Consider the following 17,755-nt stretch of genomic DNA (forward strand, 5'->3'; position numbering starts at 1 on the left):
TACCTTCTGCAGCAGCTCGATCTCCTGCTGTTTGGCGTTGAGAACAGCCAAGGCTTGCTCATGCTCCAACTCCAGCTGTTGCCGCCGTTCAGCAGCCTCTCGCATATGCTGTGCCAGGGGAGAAGGAGAACTGTCAGGGCACTGTAACAATCCCAGCTGCAGCCACACGAGCTGCCACGGCCAGGGAGGCACATGTCCCCTCCACAGAAACCTCCCCGGCATCCCTGAGAGGCAGGAGGGGAACCAGGCTGGGTTTGAACTTGGCCAGGACTTAGAGGCGCTCTGCCAAAGCCAAACTCAGGCATCTGCACATGAAGCCCTCACAGGACCCACGGCTCTGACACTGCCACGGAGGTGGCCTTGGGGATGCACAGGTGAGCAGGACCCATCTCTCCCAGCAGGCACACGCTTTCATGGGGCTTTGTGCTTAAAAACTAAAGCGTGGAAAAAAATTACCTTGACAAGTCCCTAAGTGCCTCTTTATCCAGGACAGGCTGCTGTGATTTGTTTTGCAAATGCTGACCCAAAAGAAACAGCTTACCTTTGCTGATCTCTGCCTATTATCTACAGAAAATTAGACAGAACAAAACCAACACAGGTGGATTTGGACAAAAGGGACTATACAGTGCTCAAAAACAACTTCTAAAGTATATTTGATGCTAATGACTCAAAGCAATATGAGAAAGGTTCCTGGGAAGAGCACAAGCTGAACGATGTCAAGATACCCTTTGCAGATAGAAATCTTTTTCATTATAGGTTAATATCACTCCCCCAGCATCACTGTAGCTTTCAAACACCCTCTTAATAAATGGGAGATAAGAAAGATTTCTTTCTAGACTCTGATCTCTTCCCTGGTGAAAGTGGTATTAAAGATTTTTATTTTCCAAATTACATACTATTCCCAAAATAGTCTCAGAGCAGAGGCACAATGTCTTATCTGCGGCACCGAGTTATTACACACAAACCTATTAGAAATCAGCACTTGGAAACACAAATGCATGGCTAAAACTGACAAGAGCAGCCCAAAATATCTCTTACTGTGTACAAGAGAAAATTTTATCAGCGTATTTCTACCCTGTAATGAGCTGTTATTACCTGCTCCACACTACCCACAGCACAGAGGGACAGCCAGGGAGGCTGACATTGCTCAGCCTGAATATGTTTGCAAAAGAAGCAGAAATTTCTCCACATGGCCTCTGCTTGGGATTTATTTACTTTTTGTTTGAGCAAAAACAACAACAACAAGATTTCCCACTTTGTAAGTTTTGACCCTCAACTATGGCTTGTTTTCTAGGAGTTTTGTGAGGAATGAATGTTTTGCCTGTAGGCGTTTCTTCACTGTACTGTACAAAAGTTCATGGGTAATACCTGCTCTCAGTGTTTTATAATGACCAAGAAGAATGGCTCTGATTCTCTTCTTACCTGCATGAACACACCCATTTTACCAACCAGTCTTCCTCATGATTTGAATTAGCATGAAGCTGCATTTACTGAGCTCAGCAGCTTCCATCAAATCTCATGTAAAACTGGACATGGATGGAGCATCAGCACATTTCTTAAATTCAACAAATGATGAGACAATCAATTTTCACACCTTTAACTAAACCCTTTAATTATCAGGAAAAAAAAAAGCTCTCTCTCAAGATTTAGTATCTGAATTGGTACAGCATATTTTGAGCTCTTCCTATTTTACAAAAGCTCCTGCAGAACACTTCTAGTCCTTTGAAAAGATCAATAAATAATTAATACTGTGAACATAGAGTGAATCTATAAAATGTAATGAAGAAACAGATTGTGATCCATGATCTGTGATCTTCCCCAGCTTTCAATTCCTGTAGTTCCTAAAATATCTATTTAACGATCTGGAGAGTGCAGATTTTAAGGTCAGAAAAGACCAGTTGGTCACCTGTGTTAACCTGAAAGCACCCCTCAGCCATTTCAGCACTGTCAGGATCTACTGAAAGCAGCAAGGATCTCCTCACTCAGCATCTGCCCCTCCCTGGCACAACAATCACACCTCCCCCAAACCAGGGCAATTCCCCTCCTCACACACTGGCCTCAAACTGGTTCTCTGCAGGTCTGATCTCTGCCCCCTCTCTGCACATCAGCTGCTGCCCCTGCTGCTCCGGAGTCTGAGCAGGGCAGGGCAGGGCAGGGGGATGCAGGGAGCACCCAGGGAACAGCAGGAGAAGCTCTGAGCTGCTGGATTCCTCCAGGCCTGGCTCCCACAATGAGCACACAGCCATGGCCTGTGTAGGAGGTGACAATGACAATCCACTTGGCTGTGCCATCACTGTCCTTAGCGTCAGGCAGCTTGGACCTTTCTAACGTGTAAATTTGCACTTCCCTTTTGCAGCCTTTCTAGAGGTCCTAACAATGCTGTTCCAACATCAGAAGGCAAACAGAGCATAGAAAAAATACAGCAGGGACTCCCTACATCAATACAATTGTCAAATAATGTCGTGTCCTTCAGAGAAAGTGTGAAGAAGTCACCTCGTCAGGGGATCTTTCAGACCACAGGCACGAATCCTGCTGAGCAGCACAGAAGGGACAGGGGACATCCTGCATTTATCAGTTTTCTTTCCCACTACAGAGCTAGAGTGCTGTGAGTACAAACTGCTGAAAGAGCACTTCAGAGCCTGCTCAAACGGTTCTTGTTTCCTCTGCTTCCTCACGGGCACCAGGGGGTTGGACAATGGGCAGCCCACCCTGGCTCCAGCTGTTGCAGGGCGTACCTGCAGCTGCAGGCCAAGCACAGAGCCCCGTTCTGCCCGTGGCAGGGATGCACAGCTCCAAACGGGTGCTGGGGGATGCCAGAACAGACCCACACGGCTCTCAAGGAGCCCAGCCTTGTTCCCAGAGCAGAACTCAGCCACAGTGCTGAATGGGAGCAGATTCAATTCTCACCCAAGCACTCTCATCAAAAGCCTTGGCATCTGTGCTCGCAGATGGGTGAGCACCAGCACGGGGATGAATGGGAAACACTGCCTGCACACAGCAGAAAATCAGAACCCTTCTGCACGAGAGGCACTGTGAACAGCTTCAGAAGTTAGCTAATTCAGCAGTTCTTCATCTTCCCTTTTCTGCTTTGTTGATACATCCTGAATTTCTCAAAAGAGAAACTGAACTTCTTTTTACACAGGGAAACTAGGCTAAATATTTCTCAAAACTTTTTTCCAATGGGCTGGAAAGCTGCAAGCCATTTCTCCAGACTACTAATTTCCCGAGCATATGAGGACACACATGAAATGCACGATGAACTGCATCTGCTTGGGCAGGGCTTGGTGCTAAAAAGGAGCTGTAGGGCTCCAAGCCTGTTCAAGGTACTCTGCCAGCTCACAAGGGTTCTGCTCGGGGCAGAAGAGCACTGAACATGAAAAGCCAGGATCTCTGTATCCACCAGAGAACTTTTGTTTCAGTGAAGGAAAATTTTTGAGTTCTTAAGCAGAGAGATGTACAGAATGTAGGGGCTACAGTAATATTTTATAGCCAGTTAGACCGGCAGACATAGCTCTCTAAAGTAAAATATCTTGGCAGTTTGCTCATACTCTCATCCTCTCTTTCTCATTTTGACTTAAATAACTCTATAGTGAAAACCTACATGTAATTACTTATTAAGTGTCATATAAAGGTCTCTAAATATGTCTCTGTGCTGGTTTAAGGTCCCTTGTCAGTAGCTGGTGCACTGCATTCCATACATTTGATCAGAGCTGAGAGGGGCATTCAGTCCATGGGTTTGCAGAGCCCTCCCTGGCTGAGATCAGGAACAATGAACGAGCAATGGAAGTACTGGATTGCTGGAATTTAGGATTTTATACACACCTTTAGGACCTGCTCTAAGTTCTCCAGCTTGGCTTGGAGCTGGTGTTTTCCCCTTACAGCCAAATCTCGTTCTTTGGTCACTCTGAGAAGGCTTTCTCGAAGATGGTCATAGTCTGATTTTACCTAGAAAAAATAAAATGAGGTTATTGCCCAAACTGCTAATGAATGAAGGCAAAACTACACCTGACACAAATATTCCTGCATGTTACAACAAAGAAAGGAAAAAGTTCAAAGGAAATAGGAAAAAAGCACAAAAGCCCAGGGGGGAATGTTCACTGAGGAAGCTGTGTGTGTCTCATACACAGGGAACATTTTCTCTCAGCAAGGACTACAGTCTAGCAACCAAACTGGAGCCATGCGTAAGTCCTGTCAATTTACATAAATACACTATATCTTGCACAAAATGAACGACAATCAAAACATTTCTAAAGTCTCTGGATCTCAGGGGCCTCAGAGATGGGTGTGCTACATTAAGAGGCAGAGATCTAACATATATATATATATATATATAAAATACAGCTCAAATTTACATTTCTTCTGTGCTCTTTTAAGAGTAAACTGACTTCAGAATAAACTCAAATACACATGATCAGCCTGTGTTAACACTTGAAATCATTGTACCTACAATTCAAAAATAAGTATTCTTCTGCAACAAACCCCTTGCTCTCCCTTAAAGCATTTGTATATGGAAGGTATTTAAAGGATCAGATACTCATGAAGTAAGATTTGTTTCATGATTTAACTCACTTGGTCCTATGTTAACCAGTTCAGTATGATCAAGTCTTTTTATACAGGATTTTGTGAATCCTCAGTGATAGTGACCACTTCAGAAAACAAGAAAATATATTGAATTACTTTAGCCTGCCATGGAAAAGTTTTTTCTTTAATTCATCAGCTGAAAATGTCATTTCTTAGCCCTTTATGAGTTTGAGACCTGTATTGATGCATAGCAGGATTATTACAGCTTGTATCAGATCAGAAACTGCATTTTTTACATCAAGGAAAAAATCAAGCAGGAATGAACACGCGGGTAAGGAAAACCCCAACATAATTTTCACATACTGCTCCCACTTTTCTGCAATGTTTACAGGAGGGAAGAAAGCAGTAATGTTTCCAGTGAGCAGCGTTCCAAGCAGCATCTGTTTTCCTTTGTCTCTGGAGCACAAACAAGGCTGGCAGGTTCCTGCCCAGGGAAAGGCAAACCAGCCCAAAGCGCAGGATTCAGTCTTGGGCAGCTCCTGGTTCCTTCTGACTCCACTTCAGGAACTGACAAGTTCCTTCCTTCTTCCCCCCCAGTTTAATTACTGTGGGGTTTTTTCGTTTGTTTGTTTGTTGCGGTTTTTTTTTTTTAAAGAGCAAATTAAGCAATCTCAGACATGGATATCTCTCCTGGCCGTTTTCTAATGCAATGTTTTGAAAGCTGATTCAGCCCTTTTATTTGCCTTCTGGCTCCAGTTTGTTAACTTGCAAATTTTGCCATGGACCAAACAATCTAAATGGTCGCAGCCAGCCCTTGCATTCAGCTCTGCAGAAAGGCTCTTTGGCGTGCAGTGGACTAGAAAAAAAAGAGAAAATGGAACAAATCATGTTTTCCACAAGAACTGATGCAATTATTGTCAACCTCAGGATTTTTTTTTCTGTGCACAGATTTTTCTTTTCCTCTCAGTTCTTTCTAACGAAGGAAGCTGTTAAACAATGGATTTTCAGAATCTATTAACTCCTGCATCCTTTGTGTTGTATTGCATTGCTCAGATCAGTCAGTGTATATTGTTGAGGAATAATGGGGTGGAAAAAGGAAACAGTGAGGTATCAGCATCAATGATGCAATCCCGTTGTTGTCTGGGATTCTCAGTTCATTTCCTGGGGATTAATGAAGTGCAATATTTTGAACAAGTTACAAGAAGAGGTTATTTTTGTCAGACTTTAGTCTTCCCTGTCTCCAAAACAATTCCTACCAACTGAGCACCTCTGCAAAGAACATCTTCTAAAATTCACTAGTCGTCTTATTCCAAATATTTTTGGGAGCTAGGGAGCAGGGTACCCTTCTGCTCTGAGCTTTTCCCTGCTGGCAGGGAAGGGGCTCTCAGAACAAACAGCTCTCATCAGGCTGCTGATGTAATTTGGAAAGGGATGGATTAGAGACAGGTAGAACTGCAGATGTTTTATGCACCTCAGGATCTTTCACTTAGGATCTCAATGTGCCCACCTGAATTAGTCAAATCTTAGGAATGCACCAATGATTCTGATAATTTCTCTACTTTCTCTTCTGGCAGATCAGCTTTTGAGCAAGGTTTTGATTTTGAGTATTGGAAAGAACAGAATCAAATCTACCAAACACCTTAACTACTATTATTACTTACAGAAACACCGACACCTTTCAATATTTCTACAGGATATTCTTGCCAGGACTTTCTCCCCTGAAGATCATGTGTTACGTAGAATGCTGTGATAGACACATTTATATAACCCATATGGCATCATAAAGCTTGATGAGACTATTACTTCCTTTTACTTTTCTAGACAACATTTGTTCTTAAATGTGGCTTTAGTGCTCTCTCCAAGCAGGCTGCTTAAGAACATATGGGATATACATGAACTTGAATTACTCACGGAGCATATCAAAACATCAACGTTCCCAGTGGCAAAAACAGTTGACCTAAATAGAGTGCATCAGAAACAGCTCTAATTTCATGACAGAAACAAGGAACATTTTGATCCGTGATGCTTCTCTGTTCAATTCATTAACCAATTTATTTTGCATCCTGTATCTTCACACTTACTGAACGTGCCTTCATTTGAGTCAGTCTGAGGGCCAGGGTTCTGTAAAGTGCCCTCAGCTTCCTGAACACTTGCACAGAAAGCAGCTACTGAAAGCCCTCCCCAGGAAGCAGCAGTTCATGTTCTTGGTGAAAAGCTCCACCAGCCTTATCACCCACCACAGGCCTTGGTTCCAGGCACCAGAGAGCTGCAGGTCCCCCAGCTACTGGCCCTGTTCAGAAAACACTACTGAGAAAGCACCATGAAAATGGTGTGGGTTTAGGTACTGTGGAAACATTGAATGGATAAAGCCTATTCTATTTTTATATTAAAACACTGACTCGTTTGTATTCAGATGAAGAGGAGAACAAGTCAGAGCCCAGTGCCACAGCACTGCCAGGGTTACAAAGTCTTCTCACACAAACTCCACACCTGGAACGCGATTTTGTTTCACTCAGCAGAGTACCAAACCCACGTGAGTTATGTACAGTTTTACATACTCAGAGGTAGCCAGCCTCATACCTACTCCCTTCTAGAGTCAAATTTCAGCACATTGTACAAAAATGAGCAGTGGCTTCCTCAGTGCTGCATAGCAGAGTTCACCAACACTCCTCCAGCCCCATGTGCCTGGATGAAGCTGGCCTGTTTTCAGGCCAGCTCTCAAGGGTGAAAAAGAATAAATTAATTTAGGCAGGTTTTCCCCTTCAGGGCTGAGCCCTAACTCTGTTAGAATTCTGCTGCAACCTCCACATCCAAAACTGTGGATTTTCACACATTCTGAACAATAAAATGCATCTAAACTGCACAATCTATCATCAGCCTCAGTGTGTGGCAAAAGACCTCAGAAAACCTCTTATGCAAGGAGGAAAACCAAGGTTTGTTAACATCCAGGGTATGTGACTAAGGTTCCATACTGTGAGATCTGTTAAAAGTGAGACAGCACTCAGTTTTTGTATTGAGGCTGTGAGATCAGTAGTGCAAGCACCCAGAATTTTTGCACGGTGCCTTTTAACTTGTATTAATTAATTCATTTAATTATGTGAATGTATTTGATAGATGTGAAGAAACAAGCACTCACAGAATGACAAATTCTGACATTACAATAGTAAAAGGGAATTTTATTTCTAACTTAGTGGCTAATGTGACAAATGCTGACCTCTGTATTTTAAATTGGTTTTAGTAGACTTTTTCAATGTTCCTCAGGACAAACATTACCTATAATAACGCACTATCAGCCATGTAAGTTGTGCACTTGCTGATAGCAAGAGGACTCACATTTTTAGTGTCACCAAAGTACTGAGCCCTCATTGCATTAATGATGCACATTATTGTGTGTCAGCTAGAATATAAAATTGCCCAAGTGAGACTTTATCTTTATGTGCCTCGTGAGGTAAAGAGCAAAGGTAATGTGTAAACAACAATAAAGAGAAGAGAAACACATTAGGAAAGGGAGAAATTTGTAGACAGATGGATGAATAAAATTAAGTGATGCTATGATACACATGGCTTCCTCCTATCATAAAGTATTATAACTCTGCCTTTTTATATAAAGCCAATTTAAATTCATCAGCAGCAGGAAACGTCAGGCCTGCTTCGATACCAGGTGCTGCACACAAAGTGCAGACCAAGGGCAGAGCCAGCTCTGAATTCTGGGGATTGGCAGGGCCCTGGGGGCCGCACCAGCCCCCTTTGGCTGGGGAGTCCAGCAGTGGCCACGCTGTGACCAGCGACCGTCGGAGCCCAGCGGGCAGCTCCCACTGCCCCGAGAGGGGCTCTCAGCAGAGCCCGTGTGAGTAACAGCTCCTGGGATATGGATGAGGTTGCCCAGCAACTCACTTAAGCCCTGCAGAAATCCCAGATTGGAGTTTTATTTTTAGCTAAATGTAGCCCTGTAAAGTGGCTGGTTCATGATGTTTCTCCCCTGAATGCATATGTGGTGAGGTGAGGCACATCAGCCTCTCCTCCTCCCAGCACAGTCACCCCATGCAGAATTTGCCAGAGATAAATCCACATTGCAGGCACAAAGAGACCTTTTAGTCCCCAACAGGCAGAAGTAAGAACCGAGGAAAAGCACTTACTGCTAAAAGAGTTTTTCTCTCAGGACCTGGAATAGCTGAGACTACTCCATGTGGCAGGGGAAATAACTGCTAAAGAGAGTTTGGGGCATTTGCTGCTGGCCAAGAGCCTTTCAACGTTTTACTGAGCAATTTAAAATTGCAATTTTAAGATGCACAAGGGTAGGAGAAAACCCCAACTGATAGACAGAAATTTTTAGAAAAAGAGGAGAATTCTTCAATCGAGTCTCACCAAAATCACCAAAGAAGTCTTTTACCAAAGCCTACTACCAATTTACAACACTAAGAAAATACATATCAGAGGAATGATGCACCTCTCTAAAGTCCAGAAGCATGTCTTCAATGTTCACCTGAAAATCACATTTGTTCCTAAGACAATTTTTTTGCGATTTATTTTCAATTAATTTTTTTTCACGTTGTCACAGAGAAGGAGGCAAATCAGAAACCAATGATCTGGGTAAGATCCACTTTCACCCAGCCTGCAGCCTGGTCCCTGTAGCAGGAGATAAGCCAGGAAGCAGCTGGAGAGCTGTGCTGTTACCTGCTCATGCTGCAGGGCTCGGGGGGACACAGTGGCATACTGAAGGCTCAAGCGATTCTTCTCCGGCACAGCATCCTTCAGTTCATTTTCCTAGAGCAGAAGCAAAGAGTGTTACAGGCCATTTATCTCCATTTCAGCACATCCTATTAAGTGCTTAAGGAAGCAGTGGTTTTACATTATTTGGTATTAACAAACTATTAAGAGCAATATGAGGCCCAGAGCCAAAGGCACGGAAGGTGCAGCAGCTGTAATTTGCAGTAACAGCCAGCTCTGCCATAAACCCCCATGTTTTCAGTAGATTATCTGATTAAAGATGTGCAAGCAGAGATGACCTGGCTTCACAGGCCTGGTGCCCACAAAAATAATAATAAAAGTCTCCCCATGGGGGTAATGAAGAGCTCAGACCTGGCTGCCTCACCTCACCCAGAGCTGGGAAGAGACTCAACTCCCAGAAAATAAAGCAATTTAGGTGTCTAGAAAGCATTTTGAGGGCAAAAGCCAACAACTGCAATGTACACTCATGTACACACTTTTACATTCACGTATTTCACTTTACTTTTAATGCACATCTACTTATGACATCAGTAAACAGCCACATTCTAACTCACACACTCAGAATCTGGGTACAGCATCTCTGTCCCACAGTGACAGGCAAGCCAGAAATGCAGGAAGTCAAAAGGTAAGGAACCTAAGCCTAAAGATCAAGGTATTAACTACAGCCCCAGGAATGTATTTTTATGTATTTAGACAGCAATACAAGCTGGAAAAAAAAGAACAGTAAATAAAACTCAAATATACAGTCAAAGGTCAAACTAGCAGGGTGGAAAGGCTTTATCAGGTCACACAAACCAAAATGGATGGAGCTCAGGAAAAACCAGCAGCATCCTCTGATACTTCTGACGATTTTGTTTCTGCACAAGTTCCCAAAGATTAAATCTAACATTCAATTCCTTATCAAAGCTGCCATCAGTCATGCTGAGCAATCTGTAACCTCTCCATCCTGCAGTGTGCATTACACACTGTCTTCTGAAAACACTGCTTACTTCTGCCAAGAGCTACATTAAGGTGGGCAACACTTGGCCCATTTTTGAGTGATTAGAAATAATTTATGATTTTGCATCACTAAATCCACACTATCAGCAGATTTCTCTACGAATTCTGCTGAGGCCTAAGGAAAAACTGTTCAAGTAATGCTTTATCACAATTTGTCTTTAAAATTCTCAGTATGAAAAAAAAAATAAATTGGCAATTTTTGATTTACCAATGCAAGCCCTAAAAATGGAATTTCAAGATTATAGTAAATGTTTTTCATACTGTTTGAAACCAAAAACTTGCTATTTTAAGCATACCTTTCTTAAGTCAATTTCAAAACTTTCTGCAGGTAAGATATTCATGTTTTTAATGGTAAACTAACCTTTCCAATGATTAGAAGTTTTTAAACTGTTTATCTAAATTGTCTCCTAAGCCTCACTGCCTGAGCACCAGAAGCAGTGAGGTTTTACAGATTTCTGCCTAATGCCTCCTTGACCAGTATCTAAGCAGGTGCGACATTCCAATCTGACAGAAATTAACCACTGGGTTCAAAATCATCGAGTCAGCTGAACAGGGAATAGCATCATGTGAATAACTTTTTTCTACAGAAAACTGACATTAAGTGTCAGGTTTATAAAACATCCACGCCCAGAAGGCCATTCTGAGCAGCACTGATTTAAACACATCAATTCATCCCACAGGAGCTCCTGCACGCCTGCCCACACCTGGAACTCCAGCCTGCTTGTTAATTTGAGCATGAACCGAGGACAGTGAAAATTAGTTCAGCTTAAGTAAAGACGTGAAGGTATCAGAACATGTCCTCAGCTGTGGGAAGCTCTTCTCCTGACCACCTTGGGGCAGATGCCGAAGGGCAGAACGCTCCTCTGGGGCAGGTGCACCACCCACCCCCACAGGAGGAGCTCAGCAGTCAGCGCTGCTCAGCCCTGCTCAGTCTCCTCTCCGGGGTGCAGGTAAAAGTGGCAATCGGACTCTGCGAGGTGCCAGACACTTCCGAGGGCTGGCACCAGAAGAATCTCTTAGCTCGCGCTGCATTTTCAGAGGAATTAAACGGATTAAATTAGGTGCATTAAGTCGGTGAATAATTTTATACTCTCCAGAAGCTGCAGGGAGCAGTTCCTCGGATGTGCAATAAAAAGTTGTGTCCCACAGAATGCTGAAGCCCCCCGTGTGTGCCATGGGGTGTCTGCTCTGCACCTCACACGGACATAGCTGCACTGCAGGGCCCTGCCGAGCCGACTGCGGCGTTCACGGATCGATCTGCAGCTGCTGCCGATCAATACTGCTCAGCTGGCTCTAAAGGGGAACAAGCAATAACGGGTTACCAGGTTTTAATAATGTTATCAAAAGGAATTAAGCAGAAACCGAGGGGTGAGGAGGTGAAAGGAGAGGAGGAGTAAGTGATGGCAGTTTAGGCCAGCAACTTTCACGCCCTACTTAAATTCTGCAGAGCGCAAAGCGCTTTAGGAGAGATAACACAGTCAGTCCCACCTGAAGAAAATACATTTTCTCATGTTTTTTGCAGGAATGAATACAGCTAGGGCAGTGACTATCCCACTTTCACTGACCCTTCGTTATAAGCCTATTTCTTCTCACTTACATCTCTGTTCAATACAGTTGGAAACTTCTCTCAGCACTCTTTCTCACTAACCAGGACAAAGCCCACCTGTGTTCCCCATCCCACCTGAATCCACAAAGATGAAGAATCACCTGAAACTGTATCAGGAATTACTGGACGACTTCTAGCCTAAGAAATACACAGACGAAATTTCAAGTGGCAGGATTGCCACTTGAAATCCTTGCAATAAGGAGAGAATGTATTTGTATATATCCTCAGTGTGTTTGGAAGTGACAAATAAATGTAAACTTGAAATATTTATACTGCTTGCTCAGAAAAAAAAAGCACTAAGGAACAAAGAATAAGTGAGTGGTTTTGAACCAGTAACAGGTGGTAAAAGCTAGAAACTGAGCCAAAGTCTTCTAAATTTTAGCCAAGTGCCCTCACTGGCCTGTGTCTTCTGGAAATGATCCAGGTCATAATTACTGTCAACTCAGAAACTCCAAAAATATTAGTTTCAATGTGTTGCCTTGGGTCACCCGCAAGCAGCGCCGAGCCCTGCAGCTGAGGTGGGAGCCCTGGGGGTGCAGCAGCGAGGCTCAGCCCTGGCCCACGGAACCCACGGCGCGCGGCACCGGGCAGCGCCCACCGACCCACCCCAGCCAACAGCTGGGTGCTCTCAGCATCCCCCACGGCCAGCTCCTCCAGTGGTGGGTGTTTCCAGAGGCTGCTCCTGCACAAACACACTCTGGTACCTGTTACACCTCTCCTCTCTCACACCTCCCCTCCCTGAGCCTGTGAAACACCCCCTGGCTTTTGCAAAGGATGCTCATCCATCACTGCAGTTGGTGATTTTCTGTCTAATCCACTGACTTCAGTCATTCTTCCCTTAGCAAGATCCACCTCAATATTTCCCAGATTAGTTCAGTATAAATCTTCAGCAAAAAAAGACAAAAGTTAATCCCAGCTACCCCAGAACTGAACTCCACTCAACAAGCAATTTGTATATTAAAAAAGAGATTTGAAGTCATGTAGAGCAATGCCCTGGGAGAGAATTAGTTTTCTTCTTAGTAGGTAGGACAGTGCTGTGTTTTGGATTCAGGGTGAGAGTTATATTGATGTTTTAGCTGTTACTAAGTAGTCCTTACTCTAAATCAAGGAATCTCCAGTTTCCCAAGCTCTGCCAGCAAGGAGATGCCCAGGAATCTGGGAGGGACCATGGTCACAACAGCTGACCCAAACTGGCCACAGGGATGTTCCACACCACGGAACATCACACTTGGCGTGTAAACTGTGGGGAGCTGGCCAAGGTGGGATCCTGGGAAAGCTTTGAAACTTCCAACACATTTTTAGAGAGACCGATGCCTTTTGAAAACCCCATCCCCTCGCACACAATGGCAACCCCTCCTCGTGATTAAATAAACTGAGTATTTTTCCATTTTCTGTCCTGTACTTGGCAGCGAGCACGGAATGCATTAACCACAGGGCAACACTTCTCACTTGAGCTCTCACACCTGCCAGCTCCAAACAGAACCTCCGAGTCAACAGCAAGAAGAGGTCAGCAAACACAGGGCAGCCCTCAGACGTGCCAGCCGTGCTGGCACCAGCCTGGGGACGTGCTGCCAGGGATTCTCTGCTCCTGCCTTCCCCACTCCCAGCCTAATAACTCTTCCAAATTCTAAAGGGGACATGCAAACAGGCACCACTCTATTACTGCCTGGACCTGAGAGGAAATTTTGTTGGATTTCACAATTCATTTTGGAACGTGGCATGACTGGGATTGTTACACTTCCTGACAAGGAAGCAGTACCAGTCCAAAAACAAACCTGTGGAAAGCATTACCATGCACTGTTCCCTCATCCCTCCTAGTTTTTATTGAAATAGCTTTTGACTTCTTAATACAAATTTAATGAGAGTTTTGTCCTTTTTCTCCCTGATGCCCTCTCTCCCTGTTCCCCATTTATTCACTGGATGTAACAATTCTGACAATATAATTGTGCCTAAGAAGCAACATCTCACTGGAGTCAGATGAGGCCTCCCATTTAACCTATGCAAATCAATCCACTGCAGCTGCTAACAGAGACAAGTAGAGTGCAGGTTAAGAACTCATCGAGTCAGTCAGTGCACGACGGTATAAAGGCCAATGCTGACCAAATGGAGCAGACTGAAGTGCAAGCGGAAAGGAAACAGCACTTCATGCTTCCAAATAAGCTTCTTGCCCGTCTCCAGAGGCTTGACATTGGGTTTCAGTGATGACTTGCACAGTCTGTCACCCCCTTTCTCATGATGTTGCTACACAGTGCTCATTAAAATAAAAAAAATCAAGGGCTTGAAGCAATTTAATTAATAGTCTTGCATGAATCCAAGAATTTTACAGATAAATGAATGTGGAAAATTAACTATAAGAAAATAAGCAATAGAAGCTGCTTGTAGAACAATTTCACTTTCCTCCAGAAAAAACCCTGATAATTTTGTCCCAGATTAGCATCAACAAGCTACAGAACAAACAAAACCCAGCCTTTTTCTAATGGATACAGACAGAACTTGCATGGAGCTTGTATTTCTCCTGCTGAAGCTTTTTCACCAAGTTAAACACAAGAAGCATAACCCACACTTACATCTGTCACACACGTGCTGACACCTCAGTCACGCTGGATTCGCGGCAGGACCACAGGCAGCATCATTTGCAAAAAGAATCTGAAATGTCTTGAGCATGTCAGACAAAATTCCAACCAGCAGGGATATTTCCTGCTGGGTGTAAGGACTGCTTCAGGCATTCTCAGCTCCAACAGGCATTTTGATTTAAGAAAACAACACTAACGATGATGTGCAGAGTAAACCCAAGCAGAAAACTGACAGTCCTCCCAAATGTACACCAACAGCAGAGCCCTTGCTGTGCTGGGTTTTGGGGGTGCCCAGAGCCCTGCACAGATTTAAAGGCTCACACACCAGCACACACTTCACAAAACACGAGACTATTCATCAAGAAACAGCTATCAAAAAGTAAATATAAGAGACATTAAAAATAAATCGTGTTACCTTATATATAAGTTGCATCTTTTAAAGTGCAGAAGCGAAGGCATAAATGTGTGATCATAACAGAGCAAAAGTAAAAATTCTCCTATGGATGTGAGGACTGACTGAAAAAATTCCCGGTAGGAGGATGACTTCGGTAGATTTAATACAATCTGACACCACTGTCTGGGTAACAAGGTTCTACATTGCCTGGAGAAAGGCATCTGTTGCCCTGTGTGCTAGTTTGCTCATCCATCAATTATTTTGGTTTAAAAAAATCTTATACACTATTCATTTATTTGTAGCTCTTTTTCACTGAGAATTACTGCTGCCAGTAACCTGGAAGGACTGCATTGGAACATTCTGATCATAATCCCCTGTGATAGTTCTCTGTTTGGATGGTACACGAGCAGAATTCATCCAAGAGCAAGGGAAAACCTGTAGTCTGCAGGTACATAAAAAAAAGAAAATTAAGAATCTTCTGATCTTTTCTCATGTATTTTGGCCCTGTAAATGACTCACTTCAAAGGTCAGGTTCACGACCTCCAGTTCATTTTTTATTTCTTCCAAGAGCTGGATTTTAAAGGCAAAGCTGACTCATCCTCAATAGTACAACTAAAGAACCTCCCCATGGCCAACAGAGCCGGGCTGAGAGGCACAGCCTGTACAACAAACTGCCTTTAAATCCTTTCTGATCTTATCTTTGCAATTAATCTCCACATAATGCAAGAAAAATAAAGACTGTCCTGCACAATTCTGACCATTAACAACAGAGTACTGGGCAAAGTGGGAGCTGAGGCAGGCAGAGAGAAACAGCTTCCACGAGAGCTGCTGCTGCTCTGCTCCTGCCACCCAGGGCTCCCACACTTCTGTTCTACCTGACACTTCTGGGTGCACACCAGTAAGAGGAAAGTGGGGCCAAGCAGGATGCTGAATGTCCCCTCCCTGTCCCATGAAGGGGACAGATCTGTGCAGCACTGGCTGCCACAGTTACCAATTCCACAGTCAGAAAGCTGCACTTTTAATAAATTACATTTTATAAGTTAGTGGAAAACTATTCTGTACAATGAAAAATAAACAAACAAAATAGTCTTACTTTTTTTAGGTGTTTTACTATTTCCATTTGATCCTTCCTCTCAACTGCCAGGGTGAAGTACATGTTAGCAAGTAGCACAGGAAAGTAGTTGGACATTTCATGATGTTAGCATTAAACCTAAGGAATTCCTACAGAGAGCACTAACAGACACCAGTGTTCTCCACTACCACTCTTAAGGTAAAGGAAGAACTGCTCAGAAACGCTTGCATTTCAAATAAAATCACTTCACAATTGGATTTCCTTTGTTTTAAAAATAGGAGCTTTTCCGTGCAAATTATACTTTGTTCTAACAAAGGAAAACAAATGCAGCTTTACCCCTCTAATCAGCAGGCTGAATTTAGCATAAGAAACACTATATAAAAATAGCACTTCTTAAAAAGCACTGCTAAATAAGGGACACAGGAACTGCAGCAGTTTATTGGCCTTGGAAATCACCAGTGTCTTGGCACCATAGCAACTGGGAGCAGATGTTATGGAGGAAACACAAACAATCCATTCTCGGTGTTATTTTTCACTTCAATAAAACTCTGAAGATAACAAGCTTTGTACAACCAACTCATTTCATTCACACTCTTTTTGCCCATTCCTCTGAAGCATTTTCTCCATCAGAGGGCAGATGAAACACCAGGTTCACCTGGACTTCTGAAAGATCCCCCTAGTTCAGGATCACATGGAACCACATTTGATTTGCTGCTGCTCAGACTATGGCCATCACTCAGAGCTGTTCATCACAGTCTCTACCTTATTCTCTTCACCTTATGGCACATAGCATAGACATGACAAGACCTCCTCAACTCTTTTAAACATGAAAATGGGTGAAGTGATAACTTCAGATATATCTAAGTGCAGTGGTTTTATGACAGCATCCACACATGAGTAAATACCAGTAGCCATTCTAGCTGCAGCTTTTTGCAATGAATCACCAAATATGCAAGCTCTCCTCAAGACATTACTTTTTGACTTTATACCTACCACGGCTGAAGGAAGGGTAGTATTAGAAAGTCAATTAATTTGATTTGTGGGCTGAAGAAAAATCAGCATTTCTTCAGGGGCTTTTCTTTCAATTATTTTTACACTCTCTTCACAACACATTAAAATAATCTGTGTATCTGATATACAGAGGGTCTAATTCTCCTTTGCCATGGCAGAGTCCTGCTTCCTTCAGGGACAAATTATACCCAAGGGAAAGAAAAATTATCCACTGCTAAGGGAGAAAGGAATGAGCAACGTCCCTGCTCTTGTGTAAAGGCACAAAGGAAACACGGTGTGGCTTAAACATTAACTCCTTTTGCAAGCTGGTATCAAGCTGGCACGGTCTGAAGGGGATATTCCTCACTGTTCCCTGAAAAAGTATTTTCTTTTCATCTTACCATCATCCTCCATATCTTTTGTTTCAGTTGGTAGTAGATTGCTCTTTTGCCTTGAGACCAGAGGACGAGCTAAAGATCTAAACTCAGTTCTGTGGGTCACACCAAATACTACACCAAACATTTAATAACAACTCAGATGCAGAGCAGGGTTTTAGTGGCTCCTGCACATGTGTGAATTCCCACTCACACTTGGTGATAATTCATTAGAAACACCTCATCCACATTTTCCACTCACTCCAATTTCTCTAGTGGCAGAACAAACGAAAATCATCAGCTAAAACACACGAACAGAGTTGTTCTGATCAGCCCTGGAGCTCATCAGGGACAAGGCTACAACAGAAGCATCCTCTAATCAATTACCTACAGAAGCATTAAGGTCTCCATTTGCTGATCAGCAGAAGGCAGGCAGAGGATGGATGAGCAGCAGTGGGAGGGGGGATGTCCCTGCAGGTCCCCCTGCCCCCGGGTCCC

The 17,755-nt window shown here is 43.4% G+C and overlaps 1 protein-coding gene across 14 annotated transcripts in view; it reads right to left on the minus strand.

The window, feature by feature from the left end:
- The window catches only part of RIMBP2 (RIMS binding protein 2), an 81,497-nt gene that overhangs the window by 38,977 nt on the left and 24,765 nt on the right, over positions 1 to 17,755 (minus strand). For 12 of the 14 annotated variants that reach the window (XM_042034860.1, XM_042034863.1, XM_042034861.1 and 9 more), the window contains 3 exons: positions 9,196 to 9,285; positions 3,823 to 3,945; positions 4 to 108 (listed from right to left, as the gene is read on the minus strand). In XM_042034860.1, the coding sequence (XP_041890794.1) occupies positions 4 to 105 (102 nt within the window). In that variant the 5' untranslated portion in view covers positions 106 to 108; positions 3,823 to 3,945; positions 9,196 to 9,285. Of the gene's footprint in view, positions 1 to 3; positions 109 to 3,822; positions 3,946 to 9,195; positions 9,286 to 14,842; positions 14,863 to 15,914; positions 16,061 to 17,755 lie in introns of those variants that run through there. The other 2 variants (XM_042034866.1, XM_042034868.1) reach the window with 2 other exon arrangements.

The sequence above is a fragment of the Corvus kubaryi genome, unplaced genomic scaffold (genome assembly GCF_017639235.1).
Source record: "Corvus kubaryi isolate FWS band 111438036 unplaced genomic scaffold, C.kubaryi_AGA036_p1.0 37382, whole genome shotgun sequence".
Lineage (NCBI taxonomy): Eukaryota > Metazoa > Chordata > Aves > Passeriformes > Corvidae > Corvus > Corvus kubaryi.